This window comes from Andrographis paniculata, unplaced genomic scaffold (assembly GCF_009805555.1).
Source record: "Andrographis paniculata isolate CXL003 unplaced genomic scaffold, ASM980555v1 Contig65END, whole genome shotgun sequence".
Taxonomy (NCBI): domain Eukaryota; kingdom Viridiplantae; phylum Streptophyta; class Magnoliopsida; order Lamiales; family Acanthaceae; genus Andrographis; species Andrographis paniculata.
The window spans coordinates 3,296,902-3,316,665 of record NW_026137601.1 but is presented as its reverse complement, the minus strand read 5'-3'; the positions used below and the strand labels follow the sequence as shown (position 1 = coordinate 3,316,665).

At 37.7% G+C, this 19,764-nt stretch overlaps 3 protein-coding genes across 3 annotated transcripts; all 3 read left to right on the top strand.

The window, feature by feature from the left end:
* Positions 1–10,501: 10,501 nt before the first annotated feature.
* Positions 10,502–12,784, top strand: LOC127262657 (trihelix transcription factor GTL2). Its single transcript, XM_051291452.1, has 2 exons — positions 10,502–11,147; positions 11,520–12,784. The coding sequence occupies exons 1-2, from the start codon at positions 10,702–10,704 to the stop codon at positions 12,592–12,594; spliced, it is 1,521 nt and encodes a 506-aa protein (XP_051147409.1). The 5' UTR covers positions 10,502–10,701; the 3' UTR covers positions 12,595–12,784.
* Positions 12,785–14,002: 1,218 nt separating this feature from the next.
* LOC127262378 (uncharacterized) lies at positions 14,003–14,717 on the top strand. The gene is made up of 3 exons (XM_051291030.1): positions 14,003–14,221; positions 14,272–14,470; positions 14,548–14,717. Exons 1-3 carry the CDS (start codon positions 14,003–14,005, stop codon positions 14,715–14,717), a joined length of 588 nt encoding a protein of 195 aa, XP_051146987.1.
* A 179-nt stretch (positions 14,718–14,896) lies between these two features.
* LOC127262376 (uncharacterized) lies at positions 14,897–16,057 on the top strand. Its single transcript, XM_051291028.1, has one exon. The coding sequence runs from the start codon at positions 14,897–14,899 to the stop codon at positions 16,055–16,057; it is 1,161 nt and encodes a 386-aa protein (XP_051146985.1).
* Positions 16,058–19,764: the final 3,707 nt, after the last annotated feature.

Here is a 19,764-nt window from a genome sequence, read left to right as displayed (position 1 = left end):
CCCAATGGAGATGAGCATTTTCTTAAGATTAGGGATTACTCTAACGTCCTTCAACGTCCAGATGGTGTCCAAATGGGTCTTTAGATCTATGTTACCCATCCCTGTGATATCAAGAGAGTCATTATTAGCCAAATGAAATTTACCAAAGTTACTTTTCCGTAGATTTTTCATCGTCTTTGTGCTAAAAGTAGCACGGAATGATGCGCTGGAATCCATGATCCACGACTCAGTTGAATTCACAACACAACAAATGAGTGCATCGTCTAAGCTGTCTGTAGTGGCATTCACCCCCTTTTGCTTTGGCGGTTTTGAGCACTGATTTCTAAAGTGTCCATACTCTTTGCAATTCCAGCATTGAATGTCCTTCCTTGGCTTTGACTAACCCCTCATTCTGGAATTTGATCGACCTCTGCCATTACCATTTTTTTTCTTTCTGCCTTTTATTTCCGTGCTTATCAGGGCGTTTAAAGTTTCACCAGAGTTACGTCTTCGTGTATCCTCTCCTATGATTAAGTCACGAATGTCTTCAAAGGTGAGTTTAGATTTTCCTCCTGAACTACTAACGGCTGTGACAGTTCCTGACCAACTTTCAGATAATGAGGATAATAAAAGCAAAGCTTGAACTTCATCATCAAACTTAATATCCACCGACAACAACCGAGATATTATAGTATTGAATTCATTTATATGTGAAGTAACAGACACACCTTCTTTCATTCTCGTATTTACCAATTGTCTTATTAGAAATATCTTATTGGAAGTAGACGGTTTCTCGTACATGCTTGTCAATGTCTTCATCAACCCATATGCGGTAGTCTCATTCAGAATGTTGAGTCCAACATTTTTTACTAGCGTAGATCTAATAACAGATAGGGCTTTCTTGTTTAGGATTGTCCATTCATCGTCGCTCATCTTCTCAGGTTTTCTTCCGGTCAAAGGCAAATCCAGATCCTTTTGGAAAAGCAAATCCTCGATTTTCACATTCCACCAACTGAAATCTTTTATGTTGAACTTATCAATGTTGGTCTTTCCGTCCTCATACATGATTTAATCATGCAAATACAAATTCTACAATTTCAGGGATGAGTCAAATCCGCAATCTCGGCTGCCGAGTAGACTGTGCGACGCTGCTGTCGGATCTGACGCGCTGACGGGTCTGACAGATGACGGATCTGACGCGTTGACAGGTCTGACACGCTGACGGATCTGACGCGCTGACAGGTCTAATGCGTTTGACGAGTTCTGACGTTGTTCTGCTCTCTGCTCTTACGCAGTTCTGCCCCTGCTCTGATAGTGGTATGTTGTGCTGTTTTTGAACAAGTGTGACTCGTGTGAACAACCTCGCTCTGATACTACTTCTTATGATTATCTCTCACACGCACACAAACAAGAAAGTAGATTACAAAGGATTACATGCCTCGGCCGATAAGTGTTATCGACCTACGTCCACGAGGGCAACCAAGAATCTTTTCTTATTACTGTTGTATGATGCAACAAAGATTTTACAAGAACAAGAAGTTTAAGGTTAATCACAACTTGGGCCCGAACACCTAAGCCCATTAGGGTTAAATACCCTAAAGAAGCCTACACTTACCAAAAGTGAAATTATGGAAAAATTGAAAAAAAAATTATGAGATATAGATAAAGAATGAAAAATAAAAAGATTATTTATTTTTTTTGAGATATGAAATAGGATAAGGCGCCACTTTTGAGACCATCAAGAGAAAGCAAGAAAATATAGAGCAGAATGGTCCGAGAGAAAAATTGTAAGGCACATGAGGCAAGAATGAAAAAGATTCAAAGAGATTTTGATTTCTATCCCTACCGATAAATCATTCTTAGGCGATGTCTACTTTCTTTATTGTTTTTGTTTTCCCGCCTATGATTAGAGAGTGGATCTTTCTTTCCTAGTCTCTGAGTGAAAAACAACTTATTATGAATTTGTGAGATTAAACTACTTCAATGCCCAAAGTATACTTAAGGTAACCAAGGTCTTTCATATGAAAACAATGGTGCAAATACGTCTTCAAGCAAGGAGTTGCAGAAGAATCATCTCCAGAGTTGATCAAGTCGTCAACATACATCAAGAGATGAAGACGCACAACATCCTGAGTAAAACTAGGGTGTGTTTGTTTGGGGGATTGGATTAGATTTCCACTATTCATTCCATTTTTCCCCAAAAAAATATCAAATCAAACACCTATTTTTTATTTTTTATATTACACAAAAAATCAATTTTACATTCAAAACATCACATCAATACCTATTTATATCATATCATACAACTATTCAAATTCAAAATTTTTACTATTCAAATCCCAACTCAAAATCCTAAATAGAAAATAGTTAGAGGAAGGCTGATGAAATCCATCATAACAAGGCTGTTGTAAGCTTGGCAAACCAACATTGTGGAGCTTGACTAAGCCCACACAAAGACCGACACAAATAGCAAACAGATTCAGGTTACGAGAATGAAAACCTGAAGGAAGCTTCATGTACACCTCTTCATCGAGATCGCCATGATGAAAGACATTGTGGACATCCATTTGATGAAGTTCCAAATTCCGGGCAGCAGCAACAACGAGAAAAAAACAAACCGTTACCATTTATTCTACCAATGCCAATGGCCTCGTGATAGTTCAATCCTCCATTTGACAGTTGCCACGAACCATAAGATGCGCCTTATAACGCTTAATTGAGCCATTAGCAAGTGGCTTAATTTTGAGCACCCACATGCAGCTAATAGCTATTTTATTGGGAGACAATAATGTAATATTCCATGTTTGATTGTTCTCAAGTACGTCAATTTCAGAATGCATTGCAATCCACCAACGTTCATCTATTAAATCTTCTGAAAAATTAACGGCCTCAGGAGAAGCAGTAAGCATAACCAAAAAAATATGATGCTTTAACAAAAACCCTTTGGAAGTTAAATATTCATTCAAATGATAAGGAATACCTGAGGAAACCGATGAGGAAATGAAGAGGATGGACTGTGGTTGATCAAATTGAGAAAAAAATCTCGCAACCGAATGGATGGTAGTTTTGTGCGCTGGCCATGCCTAAGATTAGCTTACTCGGGTGAGGGAGAAACATCCTGAACTTGGGACTCTACAGGGGCTAATGATTATGTAGGGGCTGATGACACCTCCAATGTCATATCAAGAGAATATGAGAGGTAGTCAGCCGATGAAGACAAGATCGAGGTTGACTCGAGTGGATTATCAACATATTCATGGAGCTCATCATTATCCGGATACACAATAGGGGCTGAAATAGAAGAATGTGGCTGATTCAAGGACTCGGTATGAGATGCTAAAGGACATCCATATTCCGAAAAAACCACATCTCCCGAAAAAAAAAATGTCTGATTTTCTAAATCAAGCACCTTCCACCCTTTCTTTCCAAAAGGATATCCAACAAAGACGCATTTACGACTTCGACTAGAAAGTTTGTCTCATTTATGAATTGGTTATAAGCAAAGCGTTAACAAACAAAAATGCGGAGATGAGTAAGAACAAAAGGCTTGCCAATAATACTTAGGGAGATTTTTCATCCAAAATTTGTGAGAGTGTGGTTGATCAAATAACATGAAAAAAGAACTAAGGGTGAGCATTCAGATTTATTCGAATTTTGTCAAATCCGAATTTTCGGTAAAAACTAATCCGAACCGGTCTGAAATAACCGAAATCTGAAAATATGAAATACGAATTAAGAATTTCAAACCAAACCGAATAATCATAATTCTATATTTTTTGTTATTTTTTAAAAATTTAATTTAATTTAATATGTTTATAATTTCTTATAATATTAATTATATATAATAAATAAAAATAAGTATATTAAAATATAATTAATATTTTTTAGTTCTTATTTTTATTAAAATATTAAATATATATAATAATAAAATATATTAAAATATTATATTCGAATTGGTTCGGATTTTTAGCATACCGATTTAAAAATTTGAAATTTATAAAATATTAATTATGAACCAATCCGAAAAAGCCAAACCAAATTTCAGATTTCAGTTTGGTTCAAATCGATTTTTCGAATTTTGAATATTTAGCTCACCCCTAAAAAGAACATAGTCTCCCAAAATCTCAAGAGGCAACTGGGCTTGAAATCCTAAAGCACGAGCAATATTTAGAATATGTCGGTGCTTGCGTTCAACTTGTCCGTTTTGTTGAGGAGTCTCCGACACAAGAGGTTTCATGAATAATAACATGTAATTGAAAAAAATGAGGTTAAACCTTCGAATTGGTACCATAGTTACTTTTAACGATGCGAACATGTATATCGAATTGACGAGTAACCATGGCTGAATTTTTTTTGAAAGTAGCAAGGACATCTTTCTTATCATTTAGCAAATAAATCCAAAGAGTACGAAGAAAATCATCGACAATAGTAAAAAAATATCATGCACCAAAAAAAGATGAAACTCGATATGGACCCTACAAATCGACATGGACAAGCTAAAAAGTATAAGAAGTTTTATTATTACTAATAGAAAAGGTATCTTTAGTTTGTTTTGCTCTAAAAAAAATCTCATAAGGTTTATTTAACTGTCCAAAATTCTTCCTTGTATAAGATAGAAGAGAAAATTTAACACCTTATCAAACGGATGCCCCAAGCGACGATGTCACAATTCAAAAGGTTCGGTATGAATTACAAAGGCAGCATATTCCACATCTCAAAAGAAGTACAATCCCTCTCGAACCTCACCCGCTCCAATCGGCATCCTCATAAGACAGTCCTGTATAACATAGCCAGCAGTAGAGAAAATCGCATGACAATCATAATCACACAATAATTGAGAAACGGAAATAGGATGACAAGATAATTGAGGAATATAAAGCACATCTTGTAACACTATCTTCGAACTCAATTGAATAACACCAGTTCGAGTCTCCATAGTAGATTCACCATTCAGAAGATGAACCCGACAATCCGGTATTGCCCAATTTTCACAAAAGAACTTAAGAGATCCCGACATGTGTTTAGTTGCACCAGAATCATACATTCAATATGATTTACCAGAAAATATGTTATTTGATCTATTATTTGTAGAGTTCGTCAACAAAATTAATCTACTCCACTGGTTGACATTCAAACCTATTATTGTTGCATCATATTCATTTAATCTAGCATATGCTATCACTTGAGTAGTGTTAACTCGAACAATTCTCGAGTTACCCGCATGATTGGTTTTGCATCTAGATCCAATAGTTGATGAGCTACCTCACCACCAATTTGGATAGCCAATCTTCTAAAAACAACTACATTCATTATGACCAGCCTTCTTACGATGCGCTCAAACCCTATTGTTGTCAGATTTATTAGGGTAACCAATGACTGTAACAAGATGATGCACTATGTCCGCTTTTGGGACAATTGGTACATCATTTTCCATCAATTTTTTCATCGCCACGAGATCGAATCATTCCTCTTTTTTTGAAAAGAACATGTCATGTTTCCAATTCCAACTTCATCCTTGGATTCAGACATAGTTTGAACTTGCTCATCTTGCGTGATAATCACATAAACTCTATTGATCCCAGGAAGGGTTCCTGAGAAGTATATTGAAGCGTGTCATGCCGTAGAACGATCCATCGAGTCCCATGATAAATTGTTGTACTTTCTCTTCTCAATGTTCTTTTTCCCACTCAAATTCTAGTCGACAATTGCATAACCCACACTTCCATTGCGGGATCTTCTGAAATTGACGAAGCTCATCCCATAATTTCTTCAATTTCCCAAAATAAGTCACAATGCTCAAACTCTTTTACCTTGTATTTACACGTTCATACCATAATTGTTGGATCCGAGGTCCACTAATTTGAAAAAACCTATCTCGAATATCTTTCCGAAGGTCGCTTGCAACCCCAACATTAGATATACTCAAGCGTAATTTCTCCTTGATGATGTTCATCATCCATGCCACAATAAGGGAGTTTCAAGTCTACCGATCTTCAAGATATCAGGAATCATCATTAGGTTGAGGACTTGCTCCATCGACAAATTCAAATATTTTTTCAGTGCCCGAAGTGCTCTACGAAGAGCTCGAGATCATTCTTCATAATTATCTCTTCTCAAGACAATATTATTATCACAAGATTGAGATCAAATGGGGATATCTTTTTTTTGCGTTGAACGCCACTTGCCGTCTTTTCTCCTTTGTCACTCATGATGAATAAACGATTAAAGGATAATGTGTTGATACTATAATAAGACTCAGCTAAGGAATGATGTTAGATCTTGTTGTTCCTTGTTCTTATTCATCACATGTGTATAGAAGTTTATACACAAAGAAAAAGTAACACTAAAATCTCTCTCTAAAACTTTTTCTACTTAAAACACAAAAAACACAAAGATATTTCTTTCAAAATTTCTCTTTACCCAAAATATATATACATATCTTAATAATTATGTAGGTTTTTGATTGAACTCGAAAATAAAAAAAAAATAACGATATTTTAACATTAAAATGAAATAGGTAAAAATAAAATAAAAGAATTATAAAAAAATTATTAAAAATTTAATAAAAAATAGTGTGATAAATTTTAAAATAAAAATAAAAATTTATTATTATTTGTTCAAATAAAAATAATAAAATTATAAAATTATAAACGAATACAATTAATTACAATAAGTAAACTGTGTATAAATATAAAGGACTATGGAAAAAAAAAAAAAAAAGAAGAGAGAGACTAATGATAAGATGAGAGTATATATATTATAGTGTGTATTGAGGAGTGAATTGCGGGGTGCAGCGGCAGGCGTAGCATGCATGCATGTACTTGGCGAATTAAAATGAAGAGAAACTGTTGAATAAATAAATAGAATTAATGGTCCCAGGCCATTTGTGTGAAAGACAGACACATTCACGTGCCGATGCTTCCAACTTTCCTTCCCTTCAATCTTTCAGATAAAATATCAATTCATTCATGTCATTTCATCACAGTATCTTTCCATGGCATTGGATTCCAGTTGAAACATATATACATCCAACCAAGGAAAATTAATGACCTATATATATAAAAAAGAAATTATGAAAAATAAAGATATTAAAATTGTTAGAAATTTTGGAGGAAAATAATGAAATTGTCTTATTGATCATCAAAATAAGGAGCCTATATATAGGCAATACAAAACATACTCGATAATTCTAAGTAATCTAATTTATGGATAAGATCAAATCTAGAATATACTAAATCTAAAACTGAATATCTAAAATATCTCAACATCCCCTCAAACTCAAGTGGTATAACACAAAAAAAAACATAAATAAAATTAGCAGTTGACTCTCCAACCACCGGAGAAAAAAACGAGATGACTCTTCACCGGAGTCGAAAACGAGATGACTGACTCTCCACCGGAGTCGAAAACGAGATGACTCCACCGGAGCCGAAAACGATATGACTCCATCGGAGCCGAACACGAGATGACTCTCCATCGGAGCCGAACACGAGATGACTCTCCATCGGAGCCGAAAATGAGATGACTTCACGAAAACGAGATGACTCTCCACATGAGCAAAAAATGAGATGACTCCACCGAAGCCTAAAACGACATGACTCCACCGGAGCCGAAAACGACACGACTCCACCGGAGCCAAAAATGAGATGATTCCATTGGAGCCAAAAAACAAGATGACATTCCACCGGAGCCGAAAATGAGATGACTCCACCGGAGCCGAAAAACGATACGACGCTCTACCGGAGCCGAAAATAAGATGACTCTCCACCAGAGTCGAAAACCATATGACCACCGGAGCCGAAAACAGACAAATCGCAAACATCGGACAGATCAAATCGCACGTAGGCAAAAGACAAACAGCGGACAGATGTCAGATCATAGACAGATTTCCGGCAATAAATAAGCAACCAAAGATGACAGATCACACGCAGGCAACAGACAGACAACGACAGATGGCAGATCGCACGTAGCAACAGACAGACAACGACGATGGCAGATCACACCCAGCAACAGACAGACAACGGACATATGACAGATCGTTTCAAATCGCTCGCAGGCAACAGACAAGCAGCGCAGATTTCAGATTGCACACAGGCAACAGACAAACAACGGACAGATCGGAGACGAGACAAATTTGCAAAAAGACAACTTGCAAAGGCATAATGTCAAAATCACAAGACCTCCGGGTACAATTCAGGTTGAATGTACCCGAAAAAATACGAATTAATAGACTATATTTACGACATGAGGAAAATAGGCTCGAATATATAAAAATCCATATACAACACAGTCATATTGTAACATTCCCATTCAAATTCAATTTACATAGAATTTTGTTGGATAAGTGCACTCTCAGGCCGAATACTCTTTAAATTTAATTCTCATAATGAAGTGGATTTTATTTGTAGATCAAATTAAAATAAATAAAGTTGGATATCTCCCAAACAAATTAAAGCTTCTGATCGAGACTCCCGTTTACGAATATATGATTAATTATTGCGTTTTCCTAACAGTTTGAACTTTTAAGTAAGACGGTCATTCAACATTCGATATAGTACCAGGACCTAGGCTTCCAAAACGTACGTGCATTCTTCCATAAATTCTCAAAAACACATTTGTTTTAAAAAAATAAAATTAATATATTATACACATTCGTTATTTTCATAACATTTACACAATATTATATATTTTTACATAATTTATTTTTTCAAATAATTTTACTAAACAAATACACGTAAATTTCACAATATCTTATTGTAGCCAACTCATTATATTTGTCACTTATTAATTAATTTCACCACATATAAATTAAATTATTGATAACCAATTGAATATTAACAATTATTCGGTAAATGATTTTCTACTTAATTTTATTACTTCAATTTTTATTTCTTTAAAAAAATATTAAATCAAACATTCATTTTTTATTTATTATATTCTTCTCGTAAAAATTTTCTGTGGCATGGATTAAACTCGTCATAATATGAATTGATGGATTCAAACTTTGGATATTTTTAAATCTTACATACTACATATAGTTATCTGACTTTAGAGTTCTCACATCATAAAATATTCTATCCGTCTTTTTGGGAATTGGTTGGAATGTGTTCCTATCTAAACTTTTTTGTCTATGTTACTGTAAATACCAAGATTCAGGTAAAATGTAATTATTAAATAATTAAGAAATATAATAATAAAATAATTATAAATTGATATTAAAATAATTAAATAATTTAATTAAAATTAAAAAAATATAAATTATAAAATTTAAAGTATACTTAAAATATATAATTATATTTTTGAAAAAAAAACTATATAGAACATATTGAAATAAAACAAATATGAACGGCACATGGAAGTAGAGTTTGTTTCTTTTGATAAGTTTGAAAACATTTTGGTTTGAATTTGATATTAAAATAATATTATATTTTCTTTATCTTATATCTATATATCTATTTACTTTTTGCATGGAGTTTTAGAAATATTAGTATTATAATGAGATATAGTAGAAATAAAGGTAAAAAGACTAAATTAACTCTATTGGTATTGTATGATATAAAAGTAATGACATTTGTGTAATATATTGTAAATTAGAATGGTATTTGTAATGATGAATACTTTGTTATGGTACGGACCAAAATGAAAAAATAGATAAATTATTAAGAGACAGAAGAAGTATATGATAAAAAGTTTTACGAGACAAACATATTTTTTTCAAAAATATAAAATTCAAATAATAAAAATTTAAAATTAAAAAAAAAAACGCATACACACAAATCCGTAATTATAATACTATTATAAGTTATATATAATCATATAAAATAATAATAACAATAATAAATATATGTATATATTACTCTCTTCGTCCCACGTAATTTGTCTCTATTTTTTATTTTCGCTTGTACCGCATAATTTGTCATTTCTTTGTTTAGAAAATTAATTATACACTTTAATCATATTTTAAAATTTAAAATTTAAATTCTTTTTAATCTTAATTAAACTATTTAGTTATTTTAATTTTAATTTATAATTATTTTTACTAATATATTTTTTAATTATTTACTAATTATATTTTAATTATTTTAATATATTTTAATTTTAATTTAAATTTTTGTATGTACAGTAATGTATCCATATTACCAGTGACAGAGGGATTATATAACATATATTGGGTTTTATCATAATTCACCATGTCTGGTATGGCTGTGTATGTGTTGTTTCATTATCATCGTCATCGTCTTCTGCTGCTGCTGCGCGCCCCACCCCACCCCACCCCACGTGCACTCATACACAGAACCTAGGAGCTGCTGCTACTCTCTCTCTCTCTCTCTCTCTTGCTACTACCAGACAGACAAACACTTCTCTTGTTTCTTTCAGCATTAATTATTACTCAACTGCTAGCTAGCTAGCTAGCACCAGTACGGCTCATCTATACATTCATATATATATATATGTCTATACACATTTGTGTTTATTTTCTCATAATAAATTTAATTAATTAATTGCATGAAATGTATTTGTTGGATCGAGCTAGCTACGGTGGGTTTTGGTTGCAAATTAATTAATTAGTCGTACATATATATATAAATATTTTGAGAGATATGGAATATAACAGAAACACGGCATCACCGCAAAACCCTAACCCTAACCCTAACCATAACCATATCATCTTCTTCTTCAATATCTCTTCGTCTTCTAAACCATTATATGTTTTTATGAATAATGTTTGGTGATCATCACCACTACTTTCCCCAATTCTGTAATTATATTAATAATAATAACTATAACATTGCTGCTGCTGATTCTAGAGCACCACCACCACCACCACCACCACCATCGTCATCGCCGCCGCTAATTCCTGCAGCTATTTCTGTTCCTCCGTCATTCTCTTCATTCTCCGGCGGCGGCGGCGGCCATGGATTCGATCATCATCCTCCATCGGAACTGGTTCTCCTACACAACCAACACCATATTATGACAAATGTCGTCGGTGGGAAGAACAAGATCGATTTGATTAATAGCTCCTCCTCCGACAGTGCTGATGCAGGTTTGGGTCATCATCTTCTTCTTCATCAAGATCAGCTGGACAGATCTGTCCCTAATTGGTCTAATGATGAGCTTCTTGCCTTGTTCAAACTCAGATCTACTCATTGGGGACATGTTTCCAGGTCCAACTTCAATTCCACCTTCCCTAATTTAATTGTAGCATTAATTTCCATTCTTTTCGTTCTTTCTAATTTTGATTAAATTAAATTAAACTCGTTGTTGTGTTGGTTTGCTTCTGACACAAACAAAGACCGATCCTTTTTACAATTTCAGATTAAAAACAGATCATTCGATCCGTAACAGACTTACACTTTTCTTGTTGCTTTACTAGCTTAAATAAAGAAAAGAAAAAACGAATCTTTAACTTGTTATTTCTTCGAGGAAGCCATTTTTATATATCTTGAACAGTAATTTACAGAATTTGATGAGATCCAATTATTCTTTTATATATATGTATATTATCCGTTAACAATTTGAATTTATTTGTCAAACAGAAAACTGGAGGAGATGGGATTCAAACGAAGCGCAAACGAGTGTAAACAAAAACTCGAAGAAGGTAAGCATTTCGACGGCGCTGCAATAAGCTACAACGAACTCGATGAATTTTACGGACACGATGCTGCTGCTCGGGTTTCCGATCACGAAACACGGCCGTGTCGAGACAACACGGGAAAGACCACAGACGCTGCTGCTCGTGTTTCGGATCATGAAACACGGCCGTGTCGAGACAACACGGGAAAGACCACAGATGCTGCTGCTCGTGTTTCGGATCATGAAACACGGCCGTGTCGAGACAACACGGGAAAGACCACGGATGATGCAGGGAGGCGAGAGAGAAAAAAGAAAAAGAAAAAGAAAAGGAAAAGAGACGACGGCGACGGCGACGGCGGAGGAAAGAAGATGGAAAGGCTGCGCCGCTGCTTGGAGGCGGTAGTGGACAAGGTAATGGCGCAGCAGGAGGCTTTCCACGAGAAGCTGATCGAGGCCATCGTGAAAAGGGACGAGGAGACGGCGGCGAGGGAAGAGGCGTGGAAGGCCCACGAGATGAATCGGAGCAAAATCGAGATCGAAACACGGGCTAAGGATCAAGCCACCGCCGAGGAAAGACACGCCGCCATCATCGGATTCCTCGAGAAGTTCACTCACAAATCTCAATTTCATCATCAAATCATCCCAAACAGTAGCACTAATTACAGTACCGATCATGACGAGCCGCCGCCGCCGCCGCCGCAAGAGGGCGGGAAGCGGTGGCCGAGGGAGGAGGTCCTGGCCCTGATAAACCAGAGGTGCAATAAATACGAGAGTGGAGGGCAGAGAGGTCCTTTGCCTCTGTGGGAGAGAGTGTCGAAGGGGATGATGGAGATGGGCTACAGAAGGAGTGCCAAGAGGTGTAAGGAGAAGTGGGAGAACATAAACAAGTACTTCAGGAAGACCAGAGATAATAGAGATGGTACCGGGAAGAAGCGGTCCCTCCACTCCCGGACCTGCCCCTACTTTCACCGTTTGACCTGCTTGTACACTGGACTTCAACCCCAACCCGAACTAGAACTACAAGAACCACAGCAATAGGTAGACCTGGTCCTGGACCTCTGGAAGAGATTAGAGATCTTCACCTAATAATAACAATAATAATAGTAATAAATTGTTGCCTATGTGGAGGTGGAGAGGGTAGTTTTGTAATTTCACGAAGAACAAGATGGATGACGACGGCGTCGGAGACTGGCGTTGTTTCTACGTCCTTTTAATTTTGCATTGATTGCATCGCCATGGATTAATTAGGAACATTTTTATTTATTTATTGCTGAAATTAATTGATGTTAAGTAACACTCACTCCGTTGCAGATAATTTTTTTTATTTATTTCAAATTTACTGTAATATTTTAAAATTTAGAAATAATTTATAATATTTATACACAGCAAAAAATTCTCATGTGGTTTACCAAATTTGCTAAAAACCCCTCGTAGTTCTAAAATTTCAAAAAACTTACTCGTGGTTTGTAAAACGTTGCACACTCGCCCCCCTCTAAATCACACTGACGCCGTTAAATTTTAGCCTTATAAGACCGTTATACCCCTTTCTTTATTTTTTACTTTATGTTTTTATTTTCTCAAGGCATTTTCCATTGTTCCCCAAAATCGTTCTCTCACCGTCAGTCGCATGATCAAGAAACCCACCACCAGAGGGACGCCGTCGTTGCCCCGCCTCCACCCCCCATTTCACGCTGTCTTTTCGCTCATCCTTCATCCTTTCATACACTGTCGTTACCCTTCCCCACCGACACTACAGTCGCCATCCCCCGTCTGCCCCACCCCCAAGCTTTCTAGGGTTTACTTGCGATTTTTTAATTTGGTAAAATTTCTCAAATCTCTCCTCTTGGCCCGTGAGTAGGAACGTTCGTGCATTTCAAAAATCAATTTTCTAGTTTTATTTTGGGTTGAAAGTGAACTTTACGTCGGACACAGAGATGTGTATATTATTAAAAATTTTGTGGTCAAGTTACTTTATTTCCTCTTTTGCTGTGTATTTTGTCGTGTCTCTGGAATAAATTTAGTAATTTCGTAGAAAGTTAGATTTTGTTGGTGGTAAGATTCAGTGTGTTGTCCTGCAGATTGCACGTTCTTGAGGTTGTTGTGGTCCCCGGCATAATGGACTTGTTTGTGACAATTTATATGTGGGTGGATGGGTATACCGAGTATGAGGGCCCCGCGAAGCGATACAGGGGTGGCAGATGTGTTTGTTTCCCCCATATCGGTAAGGATAAGTTCTATTTTGATGAGATCTTCAACATGTACTGTCGTGCAGGAGGTAGGGTAGGTGTTGTGGAGTTCATATATCGGAGCCCCGATAGTCCCCACGGTGCAAATCTGAAGGGTCCAGTGTATCCTATTAAGAGCGATGAAGATGTTATGAATATGTTTCAAAATTCACTACGGCAAAAATATAATTTCTATATATGGCGAGGATAAAGCTTTGCCGATGCGCATATGTGATGCCTATGGACATGACATACGGAGGCCTAACGAAGGTTTGTTGCTTGAATGGCGTCGTGGAATGGAGGAAAGTAGCACTCTGAGGAATTACGTTTTTGAGGATGATAAGGGTGTCGAGGACGATGGGGGTGATGACGCTCATGAGGGTGAAAACGTTCATGAGGAAAGAGTAACAGATGATGTGTGCAAGAATACAAGAATAAAGGTTTTCAAAGCTACGAATTTGAGGAGTTAACAGGTGGATTTGATCCGTAGGATGAGGAAAGATTTCGAAAAGGGAAAGGCATTGCAACTCTAGACTCGGAAGGGGAAAGCGAGGGGGACGATGAGGACAATGATGAAGAAGATGACTCACAAGGGAATTTCGAGTACATAGGTGTTGACGAACCCGTGTGGACCGATTACACGGAGGGAATGGACAGTCGTGGTTGGTATGAGGCTCAATCGCATGCAGGTAAACCTCCTAGATGTTTTCTTTTCACATATGGATTTGCATTGAATACATTGCTTGTGTTATGTTTCATTGTGTAGATGCAAGCGATGACGATGATGATGATGATGCTGATGACGATGGCGGTGATGGTGATGATGACGATGATGATGACCGTGATCGTAACGATGACGATGATGAAGACAATGACAATGACAATGATGATGATAAAGACGATGACGATGACAATATAGATGCCGACGAATATTGAGAGGAGTTGCGGATTTATCGGGAGAGTCAACGAGAGAAAACCCATGAAGAAAGTTCTGATGGTAAGGATCAAATCTCTGATAGCGAAGAGTGGGACAGCAAGGATCGGAAGGCAAAATTCACTCAGACACTTCCCTCACGGATGAGGGAGCAGCAGAACCTGGCGGGGGTGATGTACCAATGGATGAACCGCACTTGGCGGGTGAAACTGAGGCGACTAGAGAATTGGATCATGGGACGGGGGTTAAACCGACCACAGATGGGTGGATTAGTGATGAATTGAGCGAGGAGGACAGGTTACTGCGTAGTCCGGCAGATTCTAACGACACCCGGGGGCCGGCGTACGAGGAATGGGATGATGAAATGGATGAATCCGACTGTGAATCGAAAGTGGGGATGAAATTTGTGAACCGATTGAAATATAAGCAAGCCCTCCGTGACTGGGCTGTACGGAGGGGGTGGAATATAAACCTCATAAAGAATGAAAAAAAGAAGGTTACACCCGTATGCAAGAAGGGTTGTGATTGGAGGATTCACGCGTCATCCATCATGGGTGGAGACACCTTCCAGATCAAAACCCTGAAGGGAACCCATCAGTGTTCACACCAGTCGACCAATGCGCAAGCAAACTACAAGTACCTTGGAAGGAGGATAAAAGATATGGTAGCAGATAATCCGGACATATCTATACTTGCATTGAAGAAGAAAATTCGGAGGGAGGTGCGTGTTGAGGTGACTATGTACAAAGTTTACCGGGCGAAGCAACATGCTTTGGAATTGATCAAGGGTAGCACATTAGAACAATACAAACACCTTTACGATTATTGCGTGACAGTGTGCAAATTCAATCCGAGCAGCAGCTGTATTTTGTCCGTTGATTGGGGGGTTAGTCCGCCGGTGCTCAAGCGAATGTACTATTGTTTGGCAGCTTTGAGGGAGGGATGTAAAGCAGGCTGCCGCACTATTATAGGGCTTGACGGATGCTTCCTTAGGGGGATTTATAAGGGGCAGCTTCTGACGGCAGTAGGGAGAGATCCCAATGAAAATATCTACCCCATCGCCTTTGCATTTGTCGAGATTGAAAAGTATGAGACGTGGGATTCGTTCTTGGAGCGTTTGCTAAGGGATTTGGGTGATTCTAGAACCGGAGAATGGTTCTTTATATCCGATCGTCAGAAAGGATTGGTGGAGACGATTGCAGAACGAGCGCCGGGAGCAGAACATCGTTTCTGTTTGCGTCATATGTACAACAGCTTCAAAGTGTGGTTTAAGGGATTGAAATTGAAGCGTCTTTTCTGGAAGGCAGTGTCCACATTTAATCTGAGGAGCATGAGAAAGTGATGCGACAGATTAGGAGGTACGATGCAGCAACCGGGACCGGAGAAGCTGCGTATGCATGGTTGAGTGAGATCCCACAGTAGCACTGGGCACGGGCCTTTTTTCGGGTACAAACAAAGAGCGACGTACTCATGAACAACATGTGTGAGTCCTTTAATCGGTACATTTTGGAGGCACGGGACCTACCTATAATTGACATGTTTGAGTGGATACGACGAAGGTTGATGGTTCGAATTCAAATGAAATTGGCGGGGATTGAAAAATTTGAAGGAATTGTGTGCCCTATCGTCATGAAAAAGGTAGAGCTGGTACGGAAGGCTAGTCGCAACTGTTTTCCATCATTGGGCGGCGACAACAAGTACGAAGTTACGCACTTCACACAGAACCATGTTTTCGTGTTGAACCAGCATATGTGCACCTGCGGCATGTTCCAAATTAGCGGATATCCTTGCTGCCATGGAGTGGTCGTGATCGAGTACCAGCGACTTGCGGTGGAAAATTCATAGATGTCTGCTTCAAAAAAGAAACGTACATGGCAGTATACACCCATGCGATAAACCCCGTCCCTGGAATACATGAGTATGAAGAATCCATGCTTGGGGAGGTGGCGCCCCCGGTCGTGAAGGTTCGCACTGGGCGTCCAAAAAAGGCTCGTCGGCGCGACGGTAATGATGAGAGGCAGGATGGTAAAGCATCTCGACATGGATTGACGACTACTTGTTCCAAATACCATCAACAAGGGCACAACAGACGGAGTTGCAAAAATGATCCGCCGCTCCATAAGGTGGTTCTTGAACTTATGAAGTGCTCTTTATTTTTCTGTTTATGTTGTATTTGTTCTTACCCGAAAGTGTGTTCTTGTAGAATACGTCAACGAAAGATCCCATCAATCGGCCGGACAGTCATTGCTCCCAATCCGAACAGGTACCCATCACATTTCTTAGGCTACACAACTGTTTCTGGGATACATTTATTTGCCAAAAAATAAAATTTGATTTCGCTGCTACTTGGATGACTTGGTAGGTTGCCTCTAATGTACATCCGTCACCGGACTACGCGTCAGCAACGCAGTCGTCTCAGGTGCAATCGTCGGGTCCATCGGGGACGACAGACGGAAGTGGGGGGAGTCGACGTGCATCGTTGTCATCGCTGCTCCGAAGTGTTCGGTCTTCACTCAGGCCAGGACGTCGGGGGCCTTCAGGTGGTGCATTTTCCCGGGGTCATTAGTGAGATTCTATCGATGTCTGTTTTTTATGCGTGCACGGGTACCCGGAGTAGTTTGTTATCATTTGTGTTTGTTAGTATACAACCAATTAGCATTGGACAAAGTTATGCAAATTACCCCGATATTTTGTGAATCGGATCGGGGATATTATGTGGATTGCTGTTGTCGGCATTTTGTGAATCGGATCGGGAAAATTATGTGGATTGCTGCTGTATTTGCTATCAGGGGCGGATGTATGTGGGGGCAAAAAATTTTTAATTTTTAATTTTTAATTTTTATTTTATAATATATAATATAAAAAATAATAAATAAATTAAAAAATTGCAAAAAACTGATAGAATATTTATGTGAAAATTTAAATTTTGAATAATAAAAAAATTTATATCATAATAATTTTTTGATAATATAAATATAGATATGAACAAAAAAGTAATAAATAATAATTAAAAAAAATCTTCAAAAATTTATCAACCAAATACACAGAAAATGATATTTTTAACAGCTTTTTTTTTTAATAAATGTATTTATTATTTATCAATTTCATATAATAAAAAATTCATCTTGTAATATGCAGTTGTCAATGTAGATTGATATTTTGCAAGATTTTCGAAATATGATAACGCCATTGATAAAATTATTGGATAACAAATAGATGATAATCGTTTCAAAATTTTAAAAACTACCCCCCCTTTCATCCTGGTCTGGTTTCGCCTCTGTTTGTTGTTGTATTTTATGTATATTACCGTTTGGATATTTTGCTTTGTGCCTAAGTTGTTGGAAGTATTGTAAAATTGCAATGTTTTTTAGGGAATGAATACTATGCCATGTATGTTGAAGTGTTTGCTAGAGAATTAATTTGATGGAGTTTTGTTATGGCTAAGTGATTGGCACACACATTGCGACATGTAAAAATAAGAACGACACGGTATGCTGTCTACACGGACCATTACGGTGCATTGTATTACAAATCAGGAAGACACGTTACAGCTACTACCACAACTTCATCACCCCTGCTGTTACTACGACGCCCGTACATTACACCCATCTACCGCTACACTAAAATCTACCATGCTACTACGACAATAAACAAACCAATACCACGATGAGCTCAAGACATACCAACTTCTTAGAAAAAGACTTTCGATATGGTAATCACTGTAACGGCAACCATGAGAAGCTTCACATACGTCAGTCTTGTTCGGAAGGCTCTTATTTCAGAACCTAGTTCTTCCACAACCACCTTCAGTTTAGACATTTCATTTGCAACCCCCTTTGTTTCTTTGAATAGCTCACCGTCAAATGCAACAGATTGAACCTCTGAGTCATTCACATCATCCCCATCATTGCTCCACTCTCCAACACAAGTGCTCACAGGATCAAGCCAACGGAAAAAATCACAGGCTCCAACTCGGCAATTGCAAAATAATTTTCCTTGAGCTTCCTTTGTTGGACCGACGACACGAATTGCCGCAAAAGTCCCACACTTGCATCGTGGGCATCCATACCTAAGGTCAAGATCTCCCCGGCCCCTGGACTTTGATTTTGAGTTGCTAAATGACATCACTGGAAAATGATTGCAAAACTCTCAAAGACAGAAGATTTTATGCTTGCAAGTAAATTCATATATGAGTCATACGGACTCACTCCCTATCGTTGCAAATTACTAGAATAATTATAAATTATAGAATCAAGATTTCGGCCCTAAAAAAAAAAAAATTCACTTCAAGCCAAACAGAATAATGTAAGAAGTTAGGGTTTAACAAATTGTAGGGTTTCAAATAATTCTAACCAAAACAACGATTCAGAATTGCTAGTAACACCAAATATTAAAATAGAAACAAATTACCAGAATCCATTTCCCCAAGTAGACACCCGTTTTCTGAAAAAAATCAAGAGACCCAAACCCGACAACGATAACACAAAACTTGTATTCGATAAACATTCTCACCAAAATTGCAGTCTCCCGACAGAAAACGCATTGCTATAGCACAATCTAAACGTGACGGGCAAAATCGTACTACGACAAAAAAACATCCAAAAACGGAACTGCTGGCGCACCTAAAAAACCCCCAAAATACACCTAAATTCAACTATTTTTACATATGGGCAGACCTGAAGTTTCTTGAAACGAACCGCCGGCGCCGGAAGAGTGGAGGCCGCTGCAGTAGGTGATGGAAAACAATGAACAATCTTTCGAGGAAGAAGAAACAACGCGAATGAGAGAAAGGTGAATAAGAGAATGACGTATTTAAGTTAATGAACCCAGGGGGTATATTTTTAACTTCACTCTCATATATATGACTTTCTGGAGCAAACGTCGCATTTTGGGCGCGTGACAGACACTTGCCGTTAAGTCGTAACGGAAAGGATGTTTCCTGCAACGTTTTACAAACCACGAGTAGATTTTTTTAAGTTTTAGGACTAAAGGGGGTTTTTAGCAGATTCGGTAAACACAAGGGGATTTTTTGCTGTTTTGCCATGTATA